The sequence below is a fragment of the Heterodontus francisci genome, chromosome 23 (assembly GCF_036365525.1).
Source record: "Heterodontus francisci isolate sHetFra1 chromosome 23, sHetFra1.hap1, whole genome shotgun sequence".
In the NCBI taxonomy this organism is placed as follows: Eukaryota; Metazoa; Chordata; class Chondrichthyes; order Heterodontiformes; family Heterodontidae; genus Heterodontus; species Heterodontus francisci.
The window spans coordinates 51,070,631-51,093,764 of NC_090393.1; the positions used below are offsets into that span (position 1 = coordinate 51,070,631).

Below are 23,134 nucleotides of genomic sequence, written 5' to 3' on the forward strand. Positions count from 1 at the left end.
TAGAATCATATACCACACAGAAGAAGGCCATCTCAAGTTTATATCATTTTTGGATTTAACCATCTCCTGTTTTCCATTTTAGCACTTCACTGGTCATTCTATTGCTTTTCCTGCGTTTGTGTATATTTTTTCCATCCTCCTTCCCCTTCCTCCGTTCCTTTTCAAGTGCTGTTCATCTTTAACATCTTCCAGTTTGAACAAAGGGCAATAGCTTAAAAACCTTAACCTGCTTATTTTCTCCATCGAAGCTCGTGTTACTTGTTAAGCATTTGCAGCATTTTCTCTTCTGAGAAGTTCAGCATTATTTTTTCTGGTGTTTTGGTGCCAAAATGTAAATAAATTCAGTGACAATGACAACACTGGTCCGAGTTTCATCCCAACTCTCTGCATTTAAGTCCAGTTGAGGCAAGTAGGATGAAAGGCTCTCGCTGCTTGTTCCAAAGTTTCTGAGTGAAATTAGTTTGGGAAGTCTCGAGCAGCGATTTGTGATTGTACAAACACAAAGAGTTCGTAGAATTATAGAATCGTAGAATGGTTACAGCACGAAAGAAGGCCATTCAGCCTGTTGTGTCCATGCTGGCTCTTCCCACTCGCCTGCCTTTTCCCGTAGCCCTGCGATTTTTCTGTTCAGATAATTATCCAGTTCTCTTTTGAAGGCCTCAATTGAATCTGCCTCCACCACACTTGCAGGCAGTGGATTCCAGATCCTAACCACTTGCTGCGTAAAAACATTTTTGCTCATGTCGCTGTTGCTTCTTTTGCCAATCTCCTTAAATCGGCGTCCTCTGGTTCTTGATCCTTCGGCCAATGGGAACACTTTCTCCCTATCTACTGTGTTGAGAGGTTAAAAATGAGGGTAATAAATAGAAGATCAAATGCAAGAGATTTAGAGCAGGGCGGGAGAAATCTCTTTACAGAGAGTTGGGATGCTGTGGAATTCACTCCCAGGGTTAGTGATTGAGGCAGAAACTATGTAAACATTCAAGATTAGATTGGGTATGTCAATGAAAGAAAATGGGATTAGAACTATTTGCTTGTGAATGCTTGGTAAATTTGCTTGGTAAATGCCAACACATAGGCCTTGATATTTACTGTGGCAGGTGGGGTGGAGGAGTTCTGGTCAGGAAACTCGGAAGTCCAGGTTTCCCCAAACACTAAAGTTTTAATTTAGAGTGGAAAGCAGGTTTGCTTGGGGGACTGGGGGGAAGCACTCTTGCTTCTCCTCGAATTCTACTTGGACAAGAGTGAGAGAATAGATCTGACTGTCCTTAGAAAGATGGAATGACGTTGTTCCTCTTTCCTCCTAGTCCTGTCCTGCACAAGTTATCTGGAGGCAAGTGTGAGTGTTGTAACTTCTGTGTGTTAATGTATCATTTCAGAGGATCAAGGCAGTTCTGTATACTGGTGATTCAGGCAACAACTACAAATTTGAACCACGTGCTTCAAAGGCAGAACTGCAAACTTACTGCCCAGATAATTACCTGAATTTTCCCAGCCCTCTGGCGACGGGCTGGGAGACGGGAGGGCTGGTAAAATGGCGGGCGAAGATGTCGGGAGGGGAGCCCGATGTCTCCATGCTACCTTGGCATGTTACCATCTGCGGGAACCTCAGCAGTGCGGCTACCCCTTGGGTGGCCATTTGAGCCACCTAAGTTGGGAGACCACCAGGTAAATCCTGCCGGCCTCCCAGCAGGTTCTGGGGGTTGGAATGGTGGTGCGGCCCTCCTTAGTACCCGCTCCATGGTCCATGAACAGGTAACCTGGTGGCAAAGGCCGCCCTTGTGGGTAAGGTGCTGTTGTTGGAATATGACTTGCCTGCCATGCGCCCTCTCCTTCATTATACAGCCTCAGCAGTGGCCACCTGTAATGGTGGTGCTGCCGACCTTCTGATTGGGCCAGTAGCTCTGGGTGAAATGTCACCCACCTCCCACCTCCCAGGGTCAGCTCCCGTTTTTGGTCCTGGTGGCGAGCCCTCTCACTGACAAACTTCAGCCAGTGTGTGTAAATCGATCTCACCTTTTTTGCCTTGGTCTCTGATGCCATTAAAACCCTGAGTAGTATTGCAGCCTTGTGACTGTATTGTACAATACAATAGTTCAGTCAAGGTTCAGAGAGATTCCTGTTTGTTTACGGGGAAAAACTACTTTTCCGCCCCTCCTCTTCAGGTTTTTTCTGTGCATGCTTTGTTTTAGTTGCTGTTTTTTCTCCTCTTGCCTTTTCTTCTCCCACAGCCAGCTGTTGCCCAAGAATACTACTTGGACAATAGGGAGTGAGTAGAACCATAGAAAAGTTACAGCACAGAAAGAGGTCATTGAGCCCATCGTGCCTACGGCGGCTGAAAAAACTAGCTGCCCTTTCTAATCCCATCTTCCAGCACCTGGTCGGTAGCCTTGCAGGATGCAGCACTTCAGGTGCAAGTCCAGGTACCTTTTAAATGAGCTGAGTGTTTCTGCCTCCACCACCAATCCGGGCAGCGAATTCTAGACACCCACCACCCTCTGGGTGAAAAAGTTTTTCCTCATGTCCCCTCTAATCCTTTTACTAATCACCTTAAATCTGTGCCTCATGGTGATTGACCTCTCCGCTAGAACTTACCATCCCTAGAAAGGTGGACTGGCAATATTCCTGTTTCTTCTTCTGCAGAAGGGTCAGCAGAAGGTATCTGGAAGCAAGTGTGAGCTTCATCCTTTGTAACAGAGTACAGTATCAAAATGTATGATTCCACGGGCATCAGTTACCCTTTGGTACCTTGCCTAAGTGACCATTCTTCACTTGTGTGTCTAAAAGCCGTATCAGCAAACAATTTAATTGTAGCACCTTTCATGACCTCACAATGCTCCAAAATGCTTTACAGCCAATGAAGTACTTTTTGACTTGTAGTCACTGTTGCAGAAAATGTGGCAGTCAATTTGCATACAGCAAGGTCCTACAAACAACAATGTGATAATAAACAGATAATCTGGTCTTTATGCACTAATTGAGGGATTAATATTTGGAGCGTCTATTGATGGCACTGCGTTACCCAGTAAGTTGAAGGTGAGGGGCGGGACTTATGGCTGGCAGGACTTGCAGCAAGCAGTGACATTTACTGCAAAGCAAACAGAGTTTATTGCTGAATATTTGCCAGGACACTAGGGAACACTCCCCAGCTCTTCTTCAAATAGTGTCCTCAGATATTTTAGGTCCACCTGAGAGAACAGACGGGGTCTCAGTTTTAATATTTCATCTAAGAGATGGCTTCTCTGACAGTGCAGCACTCCCTCAGTACTGGAGTGTCAGCCTGGATTTTATGCTCAAGTCCCTGGAGTGGTACTTGAATCAACAACCTCTGACCTAGAGGAGAGTGTGCAGTCACTAGGTCAACACACACTGCAGATTGATCTGGGATCTTCCTCAGTACCACACTGGTAATGCATTTAGCCTCAAGGCCATCAGGGGATTGACCCGAATGCCCCTCTGAGGAGTTCATTTCCATTGAGATAAATGTGAAAATTCTGGTGTGAAGCTAAATTGCTCTGAGTGAAACTTGCTACTGTTGTGATTACCATGACATGGAGGCACCTCCATCACATTTTACTGATTGACTTTCATTACTTTTTATTCTCAGGAGAAATTTGCTGCTGCTGAGCAATGTTTTCATATTCATTGGTGCTTTGTTAATGGGGCTGAGCAGAACAGCCAAATCCTTTGAGATGATTTTAATCGGGAGATTCTTTTCTGGAATAAATGCAGGTATATTTTTTCTAACAAACTGAAATTACTAGGATAGCACTGTGAATGAGTTGGAGATAGGAGTTGCTCCAAGGGCATTGTTATCTAGGAAGTCATTTAAATTTAAAGTGCAGTGGGGAAATTTTGTGGTCATTTAACCAAGTATTAATTTGATCAGGCTGATTGAAAGTTCTGTGCTCCAGCTCAATTGAGAATTATCTTCACATATTGGCTGTTAATTTAATCAGTCCTCTTGGCAGCCGTGAGGCATTGCTCTCTGCTAGTCAGGTGTGAGACAGTGTACTGCCTTCATGGTCTTGTCTTTTCAAAGCTGGAAGCAACAAAACTATATATATTATAGTTTTTATATATTTTCAATATATTTTCAGCCAGTGTATTCAAAAGTGGCAGGTTTGAATTTGATCTGACTCATGCCAGATTTTGGTTTATAGTCAATTGGGGCAGTTGGCCTCAGGATAGGAGGGGGTCAAAATCATTTGGGATTTGTACTCCTAATCACTGCCCTCTGGCCCTGCTGAAAAATGGCTCGTGTCTGAATATCTGCTGAGAGCAGAATTGGGTGAGGCTGCGCTCTTCTTCCCCTCCCCAGAATTAAATAGTCTGTCTACACTCACCATCGAGGGGCCGGATTTTATTCCGGTGACAGGGATCCTGGTGGCAGGACGGAAGGCGGGGGAGATCCTGCTTTGACCCTCCGTCGGTTTCCCACTGCAATCGAACGACAGGCAACGAATTAACGGCCCATCGACAGGGAGACAGTCCCTTTAAGGGATGAGCTCCCGCCTTCAGAGCTGACGGCCAGTTGGAAGCCTGTCAGCTCTGCATCACCACCTCTGGTAGTGATTGCTGGTACTGCAGGAGGCCCTGCCATTTAATTGGCCACTTAAGGGCCTCAATTGGCCTGAGGTGGGAAGGCTGTTCTCAGCCTTCCCCGTCCCTGACAAAATGGCAGGAAGCTCAGAAGACGTCAGGAACGGCGTCCCTGCCATTTTGTTTGCACCCTACCTCCATGCCATTTCCAAGGGCAAAATAAAATCCTGCCCGAGGAATAAGCAACATTTAGAACTGTCCTCCCTCTCACTAGTTTCAGGAGAGCTGGGGAAACCAGAGGAGGAAGGGGCAAAAAAAAAATACAGTTGTTTGACACAAGCTGATGCCCAAGCAGTGAACAGGTACATTGTAGACAAGGTTTACAGACTGAATTATTCAGTGCAATGTTCATAACAAAAATGTACAATAATGTCCAGATCTGTCTGGTTCTGTAACTGTGGCAACTTCCTTTTTTCTTTTTGCTCTGAGGTGTGGGAATGAGCATTAACCCCATGTATCTCGGCGAGATTGCACCAAAGGAAATACGCGGCATGGTGGCCCTGTCATTTGCTCCGTTCACTGCAGCTGGATTAGTGGTGGGACAGATCATCGGTCTGAGGTAAGTCCAGTCTTTTCCTCATTTATGATATCTTTGCATGCTGGAGATTAATGCTTTCGTATGCATGTGCTTGTGGGCACGATATTGAACTGATATGCAGTGTTCGCAATGTAATGATAAAGGAAAATTATATCTTAGGAGCACTGGGAGCTATAATTACTTCCTTAAGTTAATAAGACCTTAAGTTCTCTAATTTGCTCCCTAAATGTCTCTATCCCTCTCCTCCTTTAAGACCTACCATTTTGCCCAAGCTTTTGGTCAACTGAGATCTACTTACATAGTTTAGTGCCAAATTTTGTTTGATAATGCCCCATTGAAGCACCTTGAATGTTTTACTATGTTAACAACGCAATGTAAATGTATGTTATTATTGTTGGATAGGTGTCAGCCAAAGTAGCATTTTGTTATTGAGATAATTTCAGTTATAGGCCAAAGGATCCTGAGTTAACTCTGTACATGAAGACAGCAAAGGATTCTCTTGATTTCCATTCCTGCAACGCATTCATTTCTGATTGAGAACTAATACAGAGCCACAGCTGCACCCAGACATTCATTATTTTATGTGTAATCTGTCCAAACCTCTGATCAGCCTATTCTTGGTTATCTATTATACTATCAATAAGCTAATTTGAACTTTATTTATATTTCAGTCTTCAGCTCACTCCCAGGTACCCATTATTCTGTATCAGAACTGTTACAACCAGGTGAGGAAGGGATCTCGGGCTCCCTCTTCTCCCCTTCTTTGGTTTGACCGCAACAGGGCTTTTTAAACACCGTGATTTAGCTTTCCACCTCAGTGAGCACTTGCTCACTGTTCCTCGAATATAATTACAAATGAGTTTAAACAAGAAAGATGTAAGTTTATTAACCTTATCACCCTAAACTGGTTAAGATTACTAAAATACGTGACGTATCCATGTTCACATTCATAAGAGAGGCTCACACACACACACAAGTAGATAAAGAGGGGAAAAGACAGAGTTGGGAAGTTGAGATAAAGTCTCTAATCAATGGAATTCAAATACTGAGTTTCAGTGTCCTTTAATTGAAGTTAAAAGTCTTGAAGTCCTCGCTGGGCCATGCATAGTTCAGGCTTGCTTCTCTGGTTCCAGGAAGCCGAAGAGAGGCTTTATCCATCCAAAGAACAGTACAGCACAGGAACAGGCCATTCGGCGCTCCAAGCCTGCGCCGATCTTGATGCTTTTGGTTGTTGCCTGTGAGGGTCTGTAGATTTGAAGTTTAGCTGCAGCCAAGGCTCCCGTGGGACTTTGTTGGAGAGAGAGAGAGAGAGGTGCTGTTTTCTTCCTTGGAGTTCATTTACTGTCTTTCTTCCTTCTGACGCACAATTCACAACTCAGATTAAAAAGGCAGGTATGTCATGTGACCACCTCTTTGTTTGAAAACAAGGTTCTGGAAGGTTTTTTTAAAATTCAAAGTTCTTCTCTCAAGCTGTGGGGGTGGGGAGGTGTTTGGCTCTTTCAAAGTCAATGGGTGTTGAGGTAATTGAATCAGAGCGCATCCCTATTGTTCTGGCTAGACTGGGGAATTACCTCTGTCTCCCAGTCGGCCTTTGGCTTTTCTTATGCAAATCGTGCATGGCCATCTTTAGCTGTTCTGTTCTGCTTTTTAAAAGTTATTTCTAATAATGTCCGGTAAAAAGTCTCATCAACGTTCCATACGACAAAATTAATATTTTCTATTTGTCACGTGTGATTTCCGTCACAGAATCATGTCATGCAGACCCACCACCTGCCAAGACTGAGGCACATTACTTTTGTCATATGAATATTGATTTGAAAACTGTTGCTGAAATGAAGAAAGGACTTGTTTTAAAAAAAAAATCACCAGGCCCTTGGCTGGGAAGACATTTGCATATTAACAGATAGTGCTTGTGGAGACAAAGGGGTTACTTCCCTTATCCAATTTAACCCACAATGGACTTTGAACACCAGGCATTGAGGGTGAAGGAGCTCAAATTTCAGGATAACTGCTGGGATGGCTGAATCCACAAACAGACATGGTCAGACCAGCAGATCACATGACTAGCCTGCTTGAAAAGCTGAATTGTACAAAGAGTTTCAACTCAGAGACTACAGTATGCTCCTGGACTGATGAAGACCTCACTTGTTTGTCTGCTCCCATCTTTTTCTCACGGGACTCCAAATCCACTGAAGACACATGAACCCCAAGAGAGAAAGGTCTCCTACAGTGAACAAGGTTTAAGAAGAATACTGAGCCCAAACGAAGAGCAAGATCTGCCTACAATCAAGGACTCTGTGGCGAGCTCGAAGAACCGTAACAAAAACCGTCTTCAGAGATTGCGTCAAACTTTTCCACTTTATTTCTTCTCTTTTCTATCACTGTCAGCATGGATTAGTACTTGGAAATATGATGTTGCTATTACAGAGACTTGGTTGAGGGAAGGGCAGGATTGGCAGCTAAATATTCCAGGCTTTAGAAGCTTCAGGCAGGATAGAGGCGGATGTAAAAGGGGTGGGGGAGTTGCATTACTGGTTAAGGAGAATATCACAGCTGTACTGCGGGAGGACACCTCAGAGGGGTCATGCAGCGAGGCAATATGGGTAGAGCTCAGGAATAGGAAGGGTGCAGTCATGATGTTGGGAGTTTACTACAGGCCTCCCAACAGCCAGCGGGAGGTAGAGGAGCAGATATGTAGACAGATTTTGGAAAGTTGTAAAGGTAACAGTGTTGTAGTGGTGGGTGATTTTAACTTCCCCAATATTGACTGGGACTCACTTAGTGCTAGGGGCTTGGATGGGGCAGAATTTGTGAGGAGCATCCAGGAGGGCTTCTTGAAACAATATGTAGATAGTCCAACTAGGGATGGGGCCATTCTGGACCTGGTATTGGGGAATGACCCCGGCCAGGTGGTCGAAGTTTCAGTGGGGGAGCATTTCGGGAGCAGTGACCATAATTCCATAAGTTTTAAGGTACTTGTGGATAAGGATAAGAGTAGTCCTCGGGTGAAGGTGCTAAATTGGGGGAAGGCTAATTATAACAATATTAGGCAGGAACTGAAGAATTTAGATTGGGGGTGGCTGTTTGAGGGTAAATCAACATCTGACATGTGGGAGTCTTTCAAACGTCAGCTGATTAGAATCCAGGACCAGCATGTTCCTGTGAGGAAGAAAGACAAGTTTGGCAAGTTTCGGGAAGCTTGGATAACACGGGATATTGTGAGCCTAGTCAAAAAGAAAAAGGAAGCATTTGTAAGGGCTGGAAGGCTAGGAACAGATGAAGCACTTGAGGAATATAAAGACAGTAGGAAGGAACTTAAGCAAGGAGATAGGAGGGCTAATAGGGGTCATGAAAAGTCATTGGCAAACAGGATTAAGGAAAATCCCAAGGCTTTTTATACATATATAAAGAGCAAGAGGGTAACCAGGGAAAGGGTTGGCCCACTCAAGGACAGAGATGGGAATCTATGCGTGGAGCCAGAGGAAATGGGCGAGGTGCTAAATGAGTACCTTACATCAGTATTCACCAAGGAGAAGGACTTGGTGGATGATGAGCCTAGGGAAGGGAGTGCAGATAGTCTCAGTCATCTCATTATCAAAAAGGAGGAGGTGTTGGGTGTCTTGCAAAGCATTAAGGTAGATAAGTCCCCAGGGCCTGATGGGATTTACCCTAGAATACTGAGGGAGGCAAGGGAAGAAATTGCTGGGGCCTTGACAGAAATCTTTGCATCCTCATTGGCTACAGGTAGGTCCCAGAGGACTGGAGAATAGCCAATGTTGTTCCTTTGTTTAAGAAGGGTGGCAAGAATAATCCAGGAAATTATAGGCCGGTGAGCCTTACATCAGTGGTAGGGAAACTATTAGAGAGGATTCTTCGGGACAGGATTTACTCCCATTTGGAAACAAACGAACTTATTAGCGAGAGATAGCATGGTTTTGTGAAGGGGAGGTCGTGTCTTACTAATTTGATTGAGTTTTTTGAGGAAGTGACGAAGATGATTGATGAGGGAAGGGCGGTGGATGTTGTCTATATGGACTTTAGTAAAGTCTTTGACAAGGTCCCGCATGGCAGACTGGTGCAAAAGGTGAAGTCACACGGGATAAGAGGTGAGCTGGCAAGATGGATACAGAACTGGCTCGGTCACAGAAGACAGAGGGTAACAGTGGATGGGTGTTTTTCTGAATGGACAAATGTGAGGTAATGCATTTTGGAAGGTATAATGCAGGTGGGAGGTATACAGTAAATGGCAGAACCATTAGGAGTATTGACAGGCAGAGAGATCTGGGCGTACAGGTCCACAGGTCACTGAAAGTGGCAACGCAGGTGGATAAGGTAGTCAAGAAGGCATTCGGCATGCTTGCCTTCATCGGTCGGGGCATAGAGTATAAAAATTGGCAAGTCATGTTGTACAGAACCTTAGTTAGGCCACACTTAGAATATTGCGTGCAATTCTGGTTGCCACACTACCAGAGGAACGTGGAGGCTTTGGAGAGGGTACAGAGGAGGTTTACCAGGATGTTGCCTGATCTGGAGGGCATTCGCTATGAGGAGAAGTTGGAAAAACTCGGATTGTTTTCACTGGAACGACGGAGGTACAGGGGCGACATGATAGAGGTTTACAAAGTTATGAGTGGCATGGACAGAGTGGATAGTCAGAAGCTTTTTCCCAGGGTGGAAGAGTCAATTACTAGGGGACATAGGTTTAAGGTGCGAGGGGCAAAGTTTAGAGGGGATGTGCAAGGCAAGTTTTTTACACAGAGGTTGGTGAGTGCCTGGAACTTGCTGCCAGGGGAAGTGGTGGAAGCAGATACGATAGCGACGTTTAAGAGACATCTTGACAAATATATGAATAGGAAGGGAATAGAGGGATATGGGCCCCGGAAGTGCAGAAGGTGTTAGTTTCAGCAGGCATCAAGATCGGCGCAGGCTTCGAGGGCCGAATGGCCTGTTCCTGTGCTGTATTGTTCTTTGTTCTTTATGTGTGTATCGCGTATGCGTGCCAGTGTGGGCGCATCACATAGCCATAGGCGTTAACCGAGTTAGAGTTTAAGTTTAATAAAGTTCAACCTTTTTTCTTTAAGACTGCGTTTGCTGACAACGCAGCCACTAGGTGGTGCTGCACTGGCACATGTGCAAATGCAGCCTGTTCAACTAAAATGTCACAGTCAGCGACGTTCAGGCAGCTGCCAGGACTAAAGATGACACTGCTCAAATAATCACACAAAGGCTGGAGAGATCGGCTGGCTGGGGAATGACTGGAGAGAGCGGGCGGGGCAGGGGGAGTGGTGGGGAGTGGCCGGAAAGGGGGAGGGGAATGGCCGAAGAACATGGGCCAGGAGGCAGGAGGAGAGCGCACCCGCCAAGATCTTTGGCCGCTCCCCGCGCCCTCCCCTCTCTCCCCACCACGCTTCTCCCCCACACCCCCTCTCTCTCTCCCGCGTTATGCGATGACGTCATCTGGGCATGCGAGTTCCAGTCCTGGCAATTTACGTTATGACATCATCCGTGCATGCACCAACCAGTCCTGGCAATGTGGAACGCAGCGCACGTGCAGAGAGCAGGAGCCTGTTTGCGCATGTGCGCAGGTTGGCGCAGTCGGACGACGTCCCCGCTGGCTGCGTTTTTAAGAATCACTTTCTTTCTTTCTTTAAACCTAAGACAATCTGTTTGGCTCGTTTCTTTGTCTTACAATTGGAAAGCAGTGAACCAGGATTCACCAAGGGGGAGCTAAAAGCACGGTACGGTTAAAATTAAACCCTGTTACGGTAAGACCAGGTGTCGCCTGGGAGGGAACCCTACACCCCCTTCTCACCTGGTCATAACAACCTTCAGAATTTAGTTTACATTCTCTTCTACAAACAAACTGTAACTCATTTCAGGACCTTCATTATTCTGTGTTTATATTGCAGTCCTGCATCACACAACCTGATTTTTAAAATATTTTTGATAGTGCGATGGAGTGCAGTTATTTCAGATTTTATGGTGTCGGCAGCTGTCAGTGTAGATGACAATTGCATGTCCATCTACCTAATGTTGAAAATGTTGCATACTGTAACACTTGATTCTCATAATACATTTAATATAATGAGTTGCCTGTTGCGCAATTTCTGTTACACTTCACTTTGACTATTATTGATTTCTATGGTAATAGTAAATGCACGGAGTAAGTGATGGGAATTGTACTATATTTTGCTGCTCACTTCATTGTCCATTCTTGACTCTGTTTGTTGACTGTATTGGTGGCGCAATGTGGATTTGTAAGGAAGTGAACCATATCATAATCCTAATTGCAGAGAGATATTGGGCAGTGAAGAATTGTGGCCTGTACTGTTGGCGTCCTGTGCAGTGCCAGCTCTGATCCAGCTCATCACTCTGCCATGGTGCCCAGAGAGCCCCAGGTACCTGCTGATTGAAAGGGAGAACAAGAACTTATGCATGAAGGGTAAGTGGTTCAGAGAGAGAGAGAATGAATATTTTTGCCATCTGCTCAGGGATCCTGGAGATATCTAGAATAGAGGTTACCCCAGTGGCTAGACAGACAAAACTATTTCCGTTTTCTCTGCTCCACTACAGAAAGTGTTCTCTTCCTGGAGCTTGGGTCCAAAAGGGCCTACAGCCCTCTGACACCCCACCCAAGTATCATTCTTCACGTATGCACCTTGCCAGTGAGTGTTGGCAGGCTGTTTTACTATAAGGGGTGTTACTGCTGTGTCCTATCTCATCCTCATCTGACATTCAGATATGTATAAGATAGATGAACTAGCGGCATAAATAGAAATAAATGGTTTAGATCTAATCATCATTATAGAGTCATGGCTACAAGGTAACAAAGACTATGAAAAAATATTCCAGGGTTCACAACATTTCGAAAAGACAGTGTTACGAAAGTGCCTCTGTGTTTGTTAAATATATTTTTTGAGCATTCATTTTTGAAAAATTGAAGAAATGCTAAGCTTTGGGGTTTTCAAAGGGGGTCATGTAAAGGCCACTTGACTTTGAAAAACAGTCCCTGGAAATGTTTTTAAAAGGGGCACTGAGAGGTCTTGTGAGGAAAACAAGCCTTTCTGGGAAACCACCTGACTTCCAGCAACAACAACAAGCCTTTCCGGAAAACCACCTGACTTTCAGATTAATAAACAACAGAGAACTTTGGACACCGGGAGAAGTTGTTTACAAAGAAGTGACAGGTCAAGATTGATGGAGGTCAAAAGGTTGACCTCCTGTTGTCGGTTTCACTTTTGAATTGTTTTGAGTTAGGGTTGAACTGTATAAAATGGGAGAGAACTTCCAAGGAGAGAAGAGAACTTCGAAGGAAAGGGAGAAGACCACAACCCAGCTCAGCTTTCCAGCACCTCTCTAAAAGATCCTGTGAAGTCCACTGAGTCAACTCATCTCATCTCCTGTCTTTGAAGAAAAGCCTGCTAAATTAATTCTCGATGCCGTCTGAAAAGAACTGTTCTTAAAGATCCCAGTGACCTGTCTACGTGTACTCAAAGGCCGGACTCTATGCCAGTTTTGGAACACAACATATCTGCTGTTTCTTCAAGAATGAGCAAGTATTCAGCTGAAGCTTTTTATGTCTGTAATAGAGCTTGAAACAAAAATCCCTTTTATGTTTCCGTTTAACTGGTGTGTGTGCACGTGCGTGTGTGTTTGAAAGTGAGGGGCTAAGGTAAAAAGGGAACTGTAATATTTCAGTCTGTGTGCTTAAGCTTCATTTCATTACTGGTTAAGACTTGTTTATAATAAACTGATAATTTAGTTGTTTATTAAAGAAACCTGGTTGGTGTGTTTTATTCTGGGAAAAAGATCGGTAAGTGGGAAAATTTAAATATTTGTTGTGACCTGTGGAGAAGTGAGATGGGAGAAATGGTGCACACCTTCTGCCTCAGTCGTAACAACAGGCAGAATGGAAGAGGAGGAGGAGGAGTGGCCCTGATAGTAAAGTGTTACATAAGGACAGTAATGAGAAAGATCTTGGCTCGGAAGATCAGGAAGTAGAATCAGTATGGATGGAGATTAGGAATAACACAGATCAGAAAATGCTGGTGGGAGTAGTTTATAGGTCCCCAAACAGCAGTTATACCATTGGACAGAGCATTAAACAAGACATAATTGGAGCTTGTAACAAAGGCAATGTAATAATCATGGAGGGCTTTAATCTTCATATAGACTGGACAAATCAAATTGGCAGAGGTAGTCTGGAAGATGAGTTTGTAGAATACTTCCACAACAGTTTCCTGGAACCAATGCGGGATAAAGCTATTTTCGATCTAGTATCGTGCAATGAGGCAGGTTTAATTAGTAATCACTTAGTAAAAGATCCTCTGGGAAAAAGTGATCACAATACAATTGAATTCCGTATTAAGTTTGAAAGCGACATACTCCAGTCCCAAACAAGAAACTTAAATTTGAACAAAGCCAATTACTTAGGTATGAGGGGGAAGCTGGCTAAGGTTGATTGGGTAAATAGACTAAAAGGTATGGTAGTAAATAGACAGTTGGAAACATTTAAAGAAAAAATTCAAAATGTTCAACAAAAATTCCACTTAAAAACTAAAACTCAGCCATGGTTTACTTAGGGAAGTTAAAGATAGTATTAGATTAGAAGAAGAGGCTTATAATGTTGCAAAGAATAGTTGTAAGCCTGAGGACTGGGAGTGTTTTAAAAACCAGCAAACAGCGACCAAAAAGTTGATGATAAGGGTAAAAGTAGAATGAGACTAAACTCGCCTGAAATAAGTACGATCAGACAAAGTCAACATGGTATTATGAAAGGGAAATTGCATTTGACAAATTTATTAGAGTTTTTTCAGGATGTAAATAGGAGGGTAGACAAAGGGGAGCCAGTAGACGGATTTCCAAAAGGCATCCAATAAGGTGCTACACAAAAGGTGAATACACAAGAGAAGGGCTCATGGAGTTCAGGGTCATATATTAGCAGGAGTAGAGGAATGGTTAACGGACAGGAAGCAGAGAGTAGGGATACATGAGCATTTTCAAATTGGCAGGCTGTAACTCGTGGGGATCAGTGCTGGGGCCTCAGCTGTTTACAATCTTTCATTGATGGCGATACAGCAAGGTTTCACTAGATTGGTTCCTGAGGTGAGAGGGTTATTCTGTGGTGAGAGGCTGAGTAAATTGGGCCTTTACTGTCTGGAGTTTAGAAGAATGAGGGGTGATCTCATTGAACCTTATAAGATTCTGAAGGGGCTTGACAAGGTAGACACTGAGAGATTGTTTCCCTTGGTTCAGGAATCTGCAGCAGTGGGGCACAGTCTCAGTATAAGGGGTTGATCATTTAGGACTGAGGGGCCTGTTTCTGTGCTCTATAACTCTATGAGATGAGAAATTTCTTTATTCAGTAGGTTGCGAATCTTTGGAATTCTGTACTCCAGGGGGTTGTGGATGCTTCATTGTAGAATATATTTAGGCTGGGATAGAAAGGTTTTTGGTCTCTTAAGGAATCAAGCGATATGGGAGCAGGCAGGAAAGTGGAGTTGAGGCAGAAGATCAGCAGTGATCGTATTGAATCGCGGAGCAGGCTGGAGGGCCATATGATCTACTCCTGCTCCTATTTCTGATTTCCCAACAATGGCCACTGAATTGTGCTGACTTTTCTAAAGCACTGGTTAGATCCCATCTGGAATTCAGTGTTCAGTTCTGGGAACCCACCTCAGAAAGGGTATATTGGCCTAGGAGTGGGTGCAGAGCAGATTAACCAGTATGATACCAGAGCTAAAAGGGCTAAATTATGATTACAGATTGCATAGACTAGGCTCTATTCCCTTGAATATATACAGTTAAGGGGTGATCTAATTGAGAAGTTTAAAATTATTAAAGGATTTGAGGGTAGATAGAGAGAAACTATTTCCCCTGGTGTGGGAAACCAGAACAAGGGGTTATTACCTTGAGATTAGAACTAGGCCATTAAAATTTGATGTCAGGAAGCAGTTCTTCACACAAAGGGTATTGGAAGTTTTTTTATTTTATTATAGATATAGCACTGAAACAGGCCCTTCGGCCCACCCAGTCTGTGCCAACCAACCAACAACCACCCATTTATACTAACCCTGCAGTAACCCCATATTCCCTAACATCTACCTACACTAGGGGCAATTTACAATGGCCAATTTACCTATCAACCTGCAAGTCTTTGGCTGTGGGCGGAAACCGGAGCACCCGGCGAAAACCCACACGGTCACAGGGAGAACTTGCAAACTCCGCACAGGCAGTACCCAGACTCGAACCCGGGTCCCTGGAGCTGTGAGGCTGTGGTGCTAACCACTGCACCAAACACTCTCCCCCAAAAGTTATTGAGGCTGGGGATCAATTGAAAATTTCAAAACAGAGTTTTGCAGTGTTGCAAACCAAGGTCTGTAAATTGAGTTAAGATACAGATCAGCCACATTGTAATTGAATGATGAAACAGGCTCAAGGAATGAATGGCCTACTCCGGTTCCTATGTTCCTAATATTAATTAGGAGCAGGAGCACTGGCTGTCTGATTTTCTCCCCTTAGCCTAGGTGCAAAGAGAGCAATTGTGGAACACTACTGCTCCTCTGTTGGTATTCTATAACTCAGCTCTGACCAGATATCAAACCTGTGATCTTCCTTGGTGGTGCTGTATCCTCTCAGCATTGTGGGGAGATATTCTATCCTAATATCCAATGCATTATCAATGGAGAAAAGTTGGAGGTGGTGTAGAATTGGGAAACAAAATAATATAGAAAATTCAGTAGTTATATGTAACAAGGGCTAGTGGAACACTGGAAGTTTTTATTATGTGAGAGATATGCAGACCCAGCTATTGGTGAATCTGTCAGACCATACACGTTTCCAATTTGTTGCCAATGGCATCACCCTTTTTGTTTCCGCAGCATTGAAGAGATTACGTGGTGATGTTGATGTCAACATAGAAATGGATGAACTGCTGGAGGAGCAAACTTTGCTGAAAGGTCAAAGTGCAAAGCGACTGTGGGACTTGTTCCAAGACCGTTCCGTCCGGTGGCAGTTGATCATCACCTTGGTGCTGAGCAGTGCTATGCAGTTATGTGGGAACGACTCAGTAAGTAAGACTGAGAACACTGAAGGCTTCACACTGGGAAATGTAAAAAGCAAGTAGTGTCAGTGTAAACCTTCATTAGAATGTGTTGTGGAAGGCATTAATAACTGAGCCTTAATTTTTCCAATCCTGTTCTGGACTTCGTTCTTGTGACTACATTTCATGAAACATTTTGGTAGTAAGAATCCGAAGAGGCATTGTAAATTAAATGATGAATTAAATCTTAAAGAGGGTGCAGGAGCAGAGACACGTGGGGGTCTTGGACTATATACAAATCCTCCTTTCCTGTCAACTGTATTTGAAGTGAGATGACTCTCTCTGAGTAACTACTGTCTTGTATAACATAGTCTATCATTTTGGGGTGTATGAGGAATCCAACTTGCTTCTTTATTGTCTTCTGTTTTTCCTCGATAGTACAACCATGAACCTCCTTGAATCTCTTCTATACCTCCTTCCCTTCTTGTTTCTGCTAGACCTATGATGCTCCTCTAATCCTTCCATATGTAGATCAACGGCCATAAAGTCAGATGAAGGCTGCAGTGGGATGGACACTCACCAGTCGTCATGGCTTGCCATGCCTTTGGGTAAAGATTGCCAATCCATCAAGATTGTGCCGTTGTCAGCTGCGCACCGACTTCCTCACTTTAAAAGAAGACACATGCAGTCCTGTGCTAGGGACACCAAACAGCCCTTCGGTGATGGACAAGTGATGTTGGAGGCAAGGCTGTGAACCTGGAGGTCTCTAGTCACAAATCTGCATGTAGGCGGTGGTTGCCTGATGGTTGCTGAGCTCTTGGAATTGGGACAGAAATAGCTCTCCGGCAGCAGCCTCCACAACTGAGCTGCCCTTTTTAGGATCCCTCTGCTCACTTCACTTGAGGAATGGGCTAGAAAAGGTGCCCCAAACATAGGCTGTCCCAAACAGTCCTGACTGGGAAACTGCACCTGGCTGGGAAACTGCACCTGGTGTGATCACCACCCTTTGCGGTTGAAAACACACACAAGCAATAAAATGCTTGAATTTCTGTTCTTGGAATGTGTGCACCCTTATTGACAATCAGAGCAGTGAATGCCCTGAAAAGAGAACGGCCATAGTTTCTTGGGAGCTTGCGAGATATAACTTTGATGATGTACCTTTCAGTGAAATGGGACTCTCTGAGGAAGGAAGAGGATACACTTTCTTCTGGAAGGGGAAACCAGAGGAGAATCACCACATCCACGGAGTTGGGTTTGCTATCAAAAATAGAATCGCTGATATACTTACAGAACTTCCAATTGGTATTAACGAGCGGCTCGTGACCCTACACCTTCAACTCAGTGGCAGCTAATGGGCTGCATCATCAGTGCTTATGCTGCCACACTCGATTCTACTGATAAAACCAAAGAACAGTTCCATGCAGATCTGGATTCTGTGTTGCCAGATGTCCAAAAACAAGACAAACTGATTCTATTGGGAGATTTTAATGCCAGATCTGGACGCAACTACACCATCTGGAAGGACACGTCAGGAAAGAAGGAATGGGGAATTCAATTGCCAACAGTCTTCTCCTCACCGAGTGCACTGAACATGGGCTCACCATCACAAGCACAGTCTTTCGTCAGAAAGGTAAATGTAAGAAAACGTGGAAGCACTCCCAATCCAAGCATTGGCACCTCCTGGACTATGTTATTGTCTGAGCCTGGGATAGGAAGGATGTGCACATCACCTGAGCCATGCGGAGTACAAATGACTGTTGTATAGACCACAGACTTGTATGCTTCAGCATGAGCATACCCCTGGCATCTAAGCACCGAAGATCCTCAAAGAAGTCCAGGAGCGGTTTTAACAAGCATATTCTCCATGATATAAAAACAAGAGAACAATTCCAGGTGCATCTTTCTTCCTGTCTTGCTCTCACAGGTTCCAATGATGCCAGTTGTGGAAGGGCTTTGGGACAAAATCAGATCTGTTATCCAATAGACATGCAGCCAGACCACCGGGTTTGAATCTCACAGGCACCAAGACTGGTTCAACGAGAATGATAAAGAAATATGCAAAATTCTTGATCGGAAGCGCCAAGCCTTCATTATGTGTCAAAATCACCCGACAGAAATGAGAAGAATATTTACTACTCAAATCTGAAGCTCAGAGAATGATACTTGTCATCAAGAATAAGTGGTGGGTAGAGATGGCCAATGAAATCCAATGTTACACAAACCTGCATGACATGTGCAGCTTCTTCCAGGCCACCAAGACCATCTACGGACCAATATTAAATGGGCCCTCTCCCCTCCAAGCTGAAGACAGCATTACTTTTCTCAACGATGATGTAGCTATCCAAGACTGTTGGAAGGATCACTACCAGAACCTTCTCAATCAGGAGTCAACGGTATCAGAAATAAAAGTCCCTCAACAGGCTAAGAGATCCTATTTCTGTTTGCTGCCAACACAGAGATGCAAAAGGCTATCCAACAGATGAAGAATAACAAGGCGTGTGGTCCGGACAATATTCCTGCAGAGATCTAGAAAGCTGGTGGTCATGAACTATTGCTCAAACTCTCAGACCTTTTTATACAAATCTGAGAAGAATAGGTATTATCTCCTGATTTCCATAATTCAATCATTGTTTCACTTTCAAGGAAGGTGATACATCAATTTGTGGGAACTATAGAGCATATCCCTTCTGTCCACATTGGGGAGGATTCTCACACGAATCCTCCTGAATCACCACCTACCGGTGAGTGAAGACATACTTCCGGAGACACAGTGTGATTTCCGGCCATCCAGGAGAACCACAGATATGATTCTTTGTCGCTCGGCAAATCCAAGAACAGTCCCTGGAACAAAACAAAGAGCTCTACATGACCTTTATTGATCTGTCAAAGGCCTTCGATTCCATCAACCGCAAAGCTCTTTGGAAAGTCCTCCAGAGACTTGGATGTCCAGCAAAATATATTAGTATTCTGCGACTCTTGCATGACGCTTTAACAGCAACCCATTTTTTGCAATGGATTGGAGAACAAGCCCTTTTGTATCCGAATGGACATCAAGCAAGGCTGCGTGATTGCACCAACTCTCTTCACTATTTACCTCAGCCTGGTCATGGAACTCACTCATGACCAACTTCCACAATGGGTCATGATTGAGTTTTGACTCGATGGAAAGCTTTTCAACTTTAATAGGCTGAGAGCCAAAACTAAAGTGACTCTCCAGCACATTCACAACTTACAGTGTGCCGACGATGCTGCAGTTGTGGCCCATACTGCAAGTAACATTCAGACCACCTTAAACCTCTTCAATTCCACATACAAAATGATTGGTCTCTCACTCAACATCAGCAAGGTCAAAATCTTCCACCAGCCCTCCTCCAGACAAACACCTACATCTCCAACTATTGTTATTGATGGGGAGATTTTAGAAGTCTTTCAACACTTCCCATATCTTGGCAGCTACCTTTCTCAAAAGGTCACCATGAGATCCAGCATAGAATTGGCTGTGCCAGTGCAGCCTTCCAAAAATTGCATAACCATGTCTTGGACAACAGAGATTGCCATAAGAGGACAAAGGCTTTTATCTACAATGCTGTTATTGCCACCACGCTTCGATATGGCAGAGAAACTTTCATCTACCAAAGGCACCACCAGTCACTGGAGAATTTTCACCAGCTGTGTCTCTGTGGGATACTCAAAGCCAAGTGGGAAGACAAGCGAACAAACTGCAACATCCTTCCCAAAGAATTCCTGCAGCATCGCAACCATGATCATGTGAAATCAGCTCCGCTGGTCTGGACTTTGCATCCACATGCCAAATAATCGGCTTCCGAAACAGATCCTCTTTTCGCAACTTAAGGATGGCACCCGATCTCCAGGAGGACAGAGAAAATGTTTTAATGCTTCATTAAAAAGGGGACAAATTGACATCGTTGCATGGGAGAAACTTGCCGCTAACCATGCCATGTGGCGACACCTAATCCAACAAGCCACAACACTGTTGGAAACGGTTCCCATAAAGTCTGCCGCAGAGAAGCATCACAAGTGGAAGGAGAGAGAGCAGGATCCTGGCTCGAGAACTTCCTTCCTCAGGGCAATACTTGTCCTCTCTGCACAAAGACCTGTGGTTCCAGGATTGGCCTGCTGATTCACCTGAGGACACACAAATCATGAGCACTGGCAGATGTCATTACTCCTTTCGCGGGACTGATGACAATGATAGGTGCATAAATGAAATTTGCTTTGTCCAATCTCTACTCTTTTCTGTCCCAGAGTTTCCTAGCAGCTTTGACTTCAGGACTTCATTTTGAGATTGTTCCTCTGCGTGTTGACTTTACAATTTATCACTTGTATGATACCCATTTTGGCCATGGGCTTTACGGCCTTTTCTTGATTTCCATTGCATGAGGGATTTCTACCATATACTGACGTGCTGGCAAGACATGTTGTCAGTAGAGGTTTCTGTTGGGGTTGTCTCACTCTTAGTCTCTGGTCCCTAAGATGCAGGTTTTTATGGATGCCATTGATTTATTCCACAGAAGTCAAAATTCTAACTAAAATTATTCAAAATAGGATAAAGATAACAGACTAATACCAAACGAGTGAACAGGTGGGGTTTAGGGAAGAATACATTACAACAGACCATCTACATACAATGAACCAACTCATTGAGAAGGCAAACAAATATCAGTTGAACCAGTGTGTTGAATTTATTGACATTGAGAAGGCATTTGATTCAGTGGAACACAGATTTATTTATAGCTTCAAGGAAAACAGGAATAAATGAGGGATATGTGAAGATCATAGAGGACATTTACACAACGACCAGAATACACATCGACAAAGACGTAACACAGTTGATAAATATTGAAAGAGGAGTGAGACAACGGGATACAACCTCACCAAAAATATTCACCACAGTAATGAAAGACATATTTTAAAAGATGCCCTTAGATGAGAGGGGATTAAATATTGATGGAGAAAAACTAACAAACTTACGCTTTGCAGATGATGTTGCACTAATTACATCAACTGTTAAAGACCTGGAAGTACAATTAAATAACTGAAATAAAAACAGTAAAAATATTAGACTTAAAATGTAGAAAGGCAAAACAAAGTATATGACAAACTTTTAAGACAGAAGGTACCATACAAATTGAAGACCAAGAAATTGAAAAAGTGACTGAATACAAACATCTGGACCAAAATGTTTAGAACCATAGAAAAATTATGGCACAGAAGGAGGCCATTCAGCCCATCGTGTGTGCACCGACTGAAAAAACTAGCTGCCCAATCTAATCCCACCTTCCAGCACCTGGTCCATAGCCTTGCAGGTTACAGCACTTCAGGTACCTTTTAAATGAGTTGAGGGTTTCTGCCTCCACCTGGCAATGAATTCCAGACACCCACCACCCTCTGGGTGAAAAAGCTTTTCCTCATGTCCTCTCTAATCCTTGTATCAGTCACCTTAAATCTGTGCCCTTGGTATCTGATCTCTCCACTAAGGGAAACAGGTCCTTCCTGTCTACTCTAGGCCCCTCATAATTTTGTGCACCTCAATTAAGTCACCCCTCAGCCTCCTCTGTTCCAAGGAAAACAATCCCAGCCAAGCCAATCCAATCCTTCCGCATAGCTGCAACTTTCAAGCCCTGGCAACATTCTTGTAAATCTCCTCTGTTTAAGATGGAGGATTGTATAAATCAAGAGGTACTGAGTAGGATTAGGGCAGGATAGAGTTGTTTTGGGAGATACAGAAATATTCTGTGTGATAAGAAAATACCACTGGCATTAAGGAGGAGGGTGTATGATCAGTGTGTGCTACCGCCCATGACATAAGGGGCGGGATGATGGACAACTACAAGACCTATAAAACAAAAACTGTGTACAGCTCAGAGAGCAATGGAAAGGCAAATGTGACACATCTACATTCGTGATAAAATCAAGTGTAATGAAATTGACCAGAAAACCAGAGTTATGATATCATTCAGAAGATAAAAGAAGCCAAATGGAGATGGGCTGAACATGTTGCTCGAAGAAATGATAACAGACGGACAAAAGGATGGGAGTGGGAGCCAAGAACGTGAAAAAGAAGTGGGAGACCAAGAAGAAGGCGGAGAGATGCCATAATATCTTATGTTGGAACCACATGGACGAAAACTGCAAGGGATACAGATAAATGGAAAAGGCATGAGGAGGGTTACATCCTACAGTGGATGAACGCAGCCTAAATGAATGTATACATATATATACATACACATGTGTTGTACATGACTTCCAATAGCTGTTTGATAATGTACCACATAATAAGCTTGGCAGCAAAGTTGAAACACATGGAATAAAAGAAGCAGCATGGGTATGAAGTTGGCTGAGTGACAGGAAATAGAGTAGCGAAGAACAGTTGTTTTTCGAACTGGAGGAAGGTCTAGGCTGGGGTTCCAAGAAGTCGGTACTAGGACCATTGCTTTTCTTGATCTTTATTAATGAACTAGACTTGGGTATACAGGGCATAATTTCAAAATTTGCAGATGACTCAAAACTTGGAAGTATTGTGAACTGTGAGGAGGATAGTGATAGATTTCAAGAGGACATTGGAGAAGCTGTGGTTGTGTTCCTTGGAGAATAAAAGGTTGAGAGGAGATTTGATCGTGGTGCTCAAGATCATCAGATGTGTAGACTGAGTAGTTAGCGATAAACTATTCTCATTGGCTTGAAATGTTAAGAACCAGAGGGCACTGATTTAAGGTGAATGGCAAAAGAAACAATGGTGACATGAGGAAACACCTTTTTACACAGCGAGTGGTTAGGATCTGGAATGCACTGCCAGAGAGTATGGCAGAGGCAGATTCAAATGTAGCTTTCAAAAGGTAATTGGATAAGCACCTTGATACGTAAACATGCTAGGTCGAATGATGATATTTTTAATCCACCGGCTGGAAACCTGAATATTAAACTGGTGGAGA

The 23,134-nt window shown here is 43.8% G+C and overlaps 1 protein-coding gene across 2 annotated transcripts in view; it reads left to right on the forward strand.

The window, feature by feature from the left end:
* Nucleotides 1-23,134, forward strand: part of LOC137382805 (solute carrier family 2, facilitated glucose transporter member 11-like) — an 84,575-nt gene that overhangs the window by 36,643 nt on the left and 24,798 nt on the right. For both annotated transcript variants that reach the window (XM_068055237.1, XM_068055238.1), the window contains 4 exons: nucleotides 3,608-3,732; nucleotides 5,032-5,161; nucleotides 11,434-11,582; nucleotides 16,021-16,208. In XM_068055237.1, coding sequence (XP_067911338.1) covers nucleotides 3,608-3,732; nucleotides 5,032-5,161; nucleotides 11,434-11,582; nucleotides 16,021-16,208 — 592 coding nt within the window. The remainder of the gene's footprint in view (nucleotides 1-3,607; nucleotides 3,733-5,031; nucleotides 5,162-11,433; nucleotides 11,583-16,020; nucleotides 16,209-23,134) is intronic.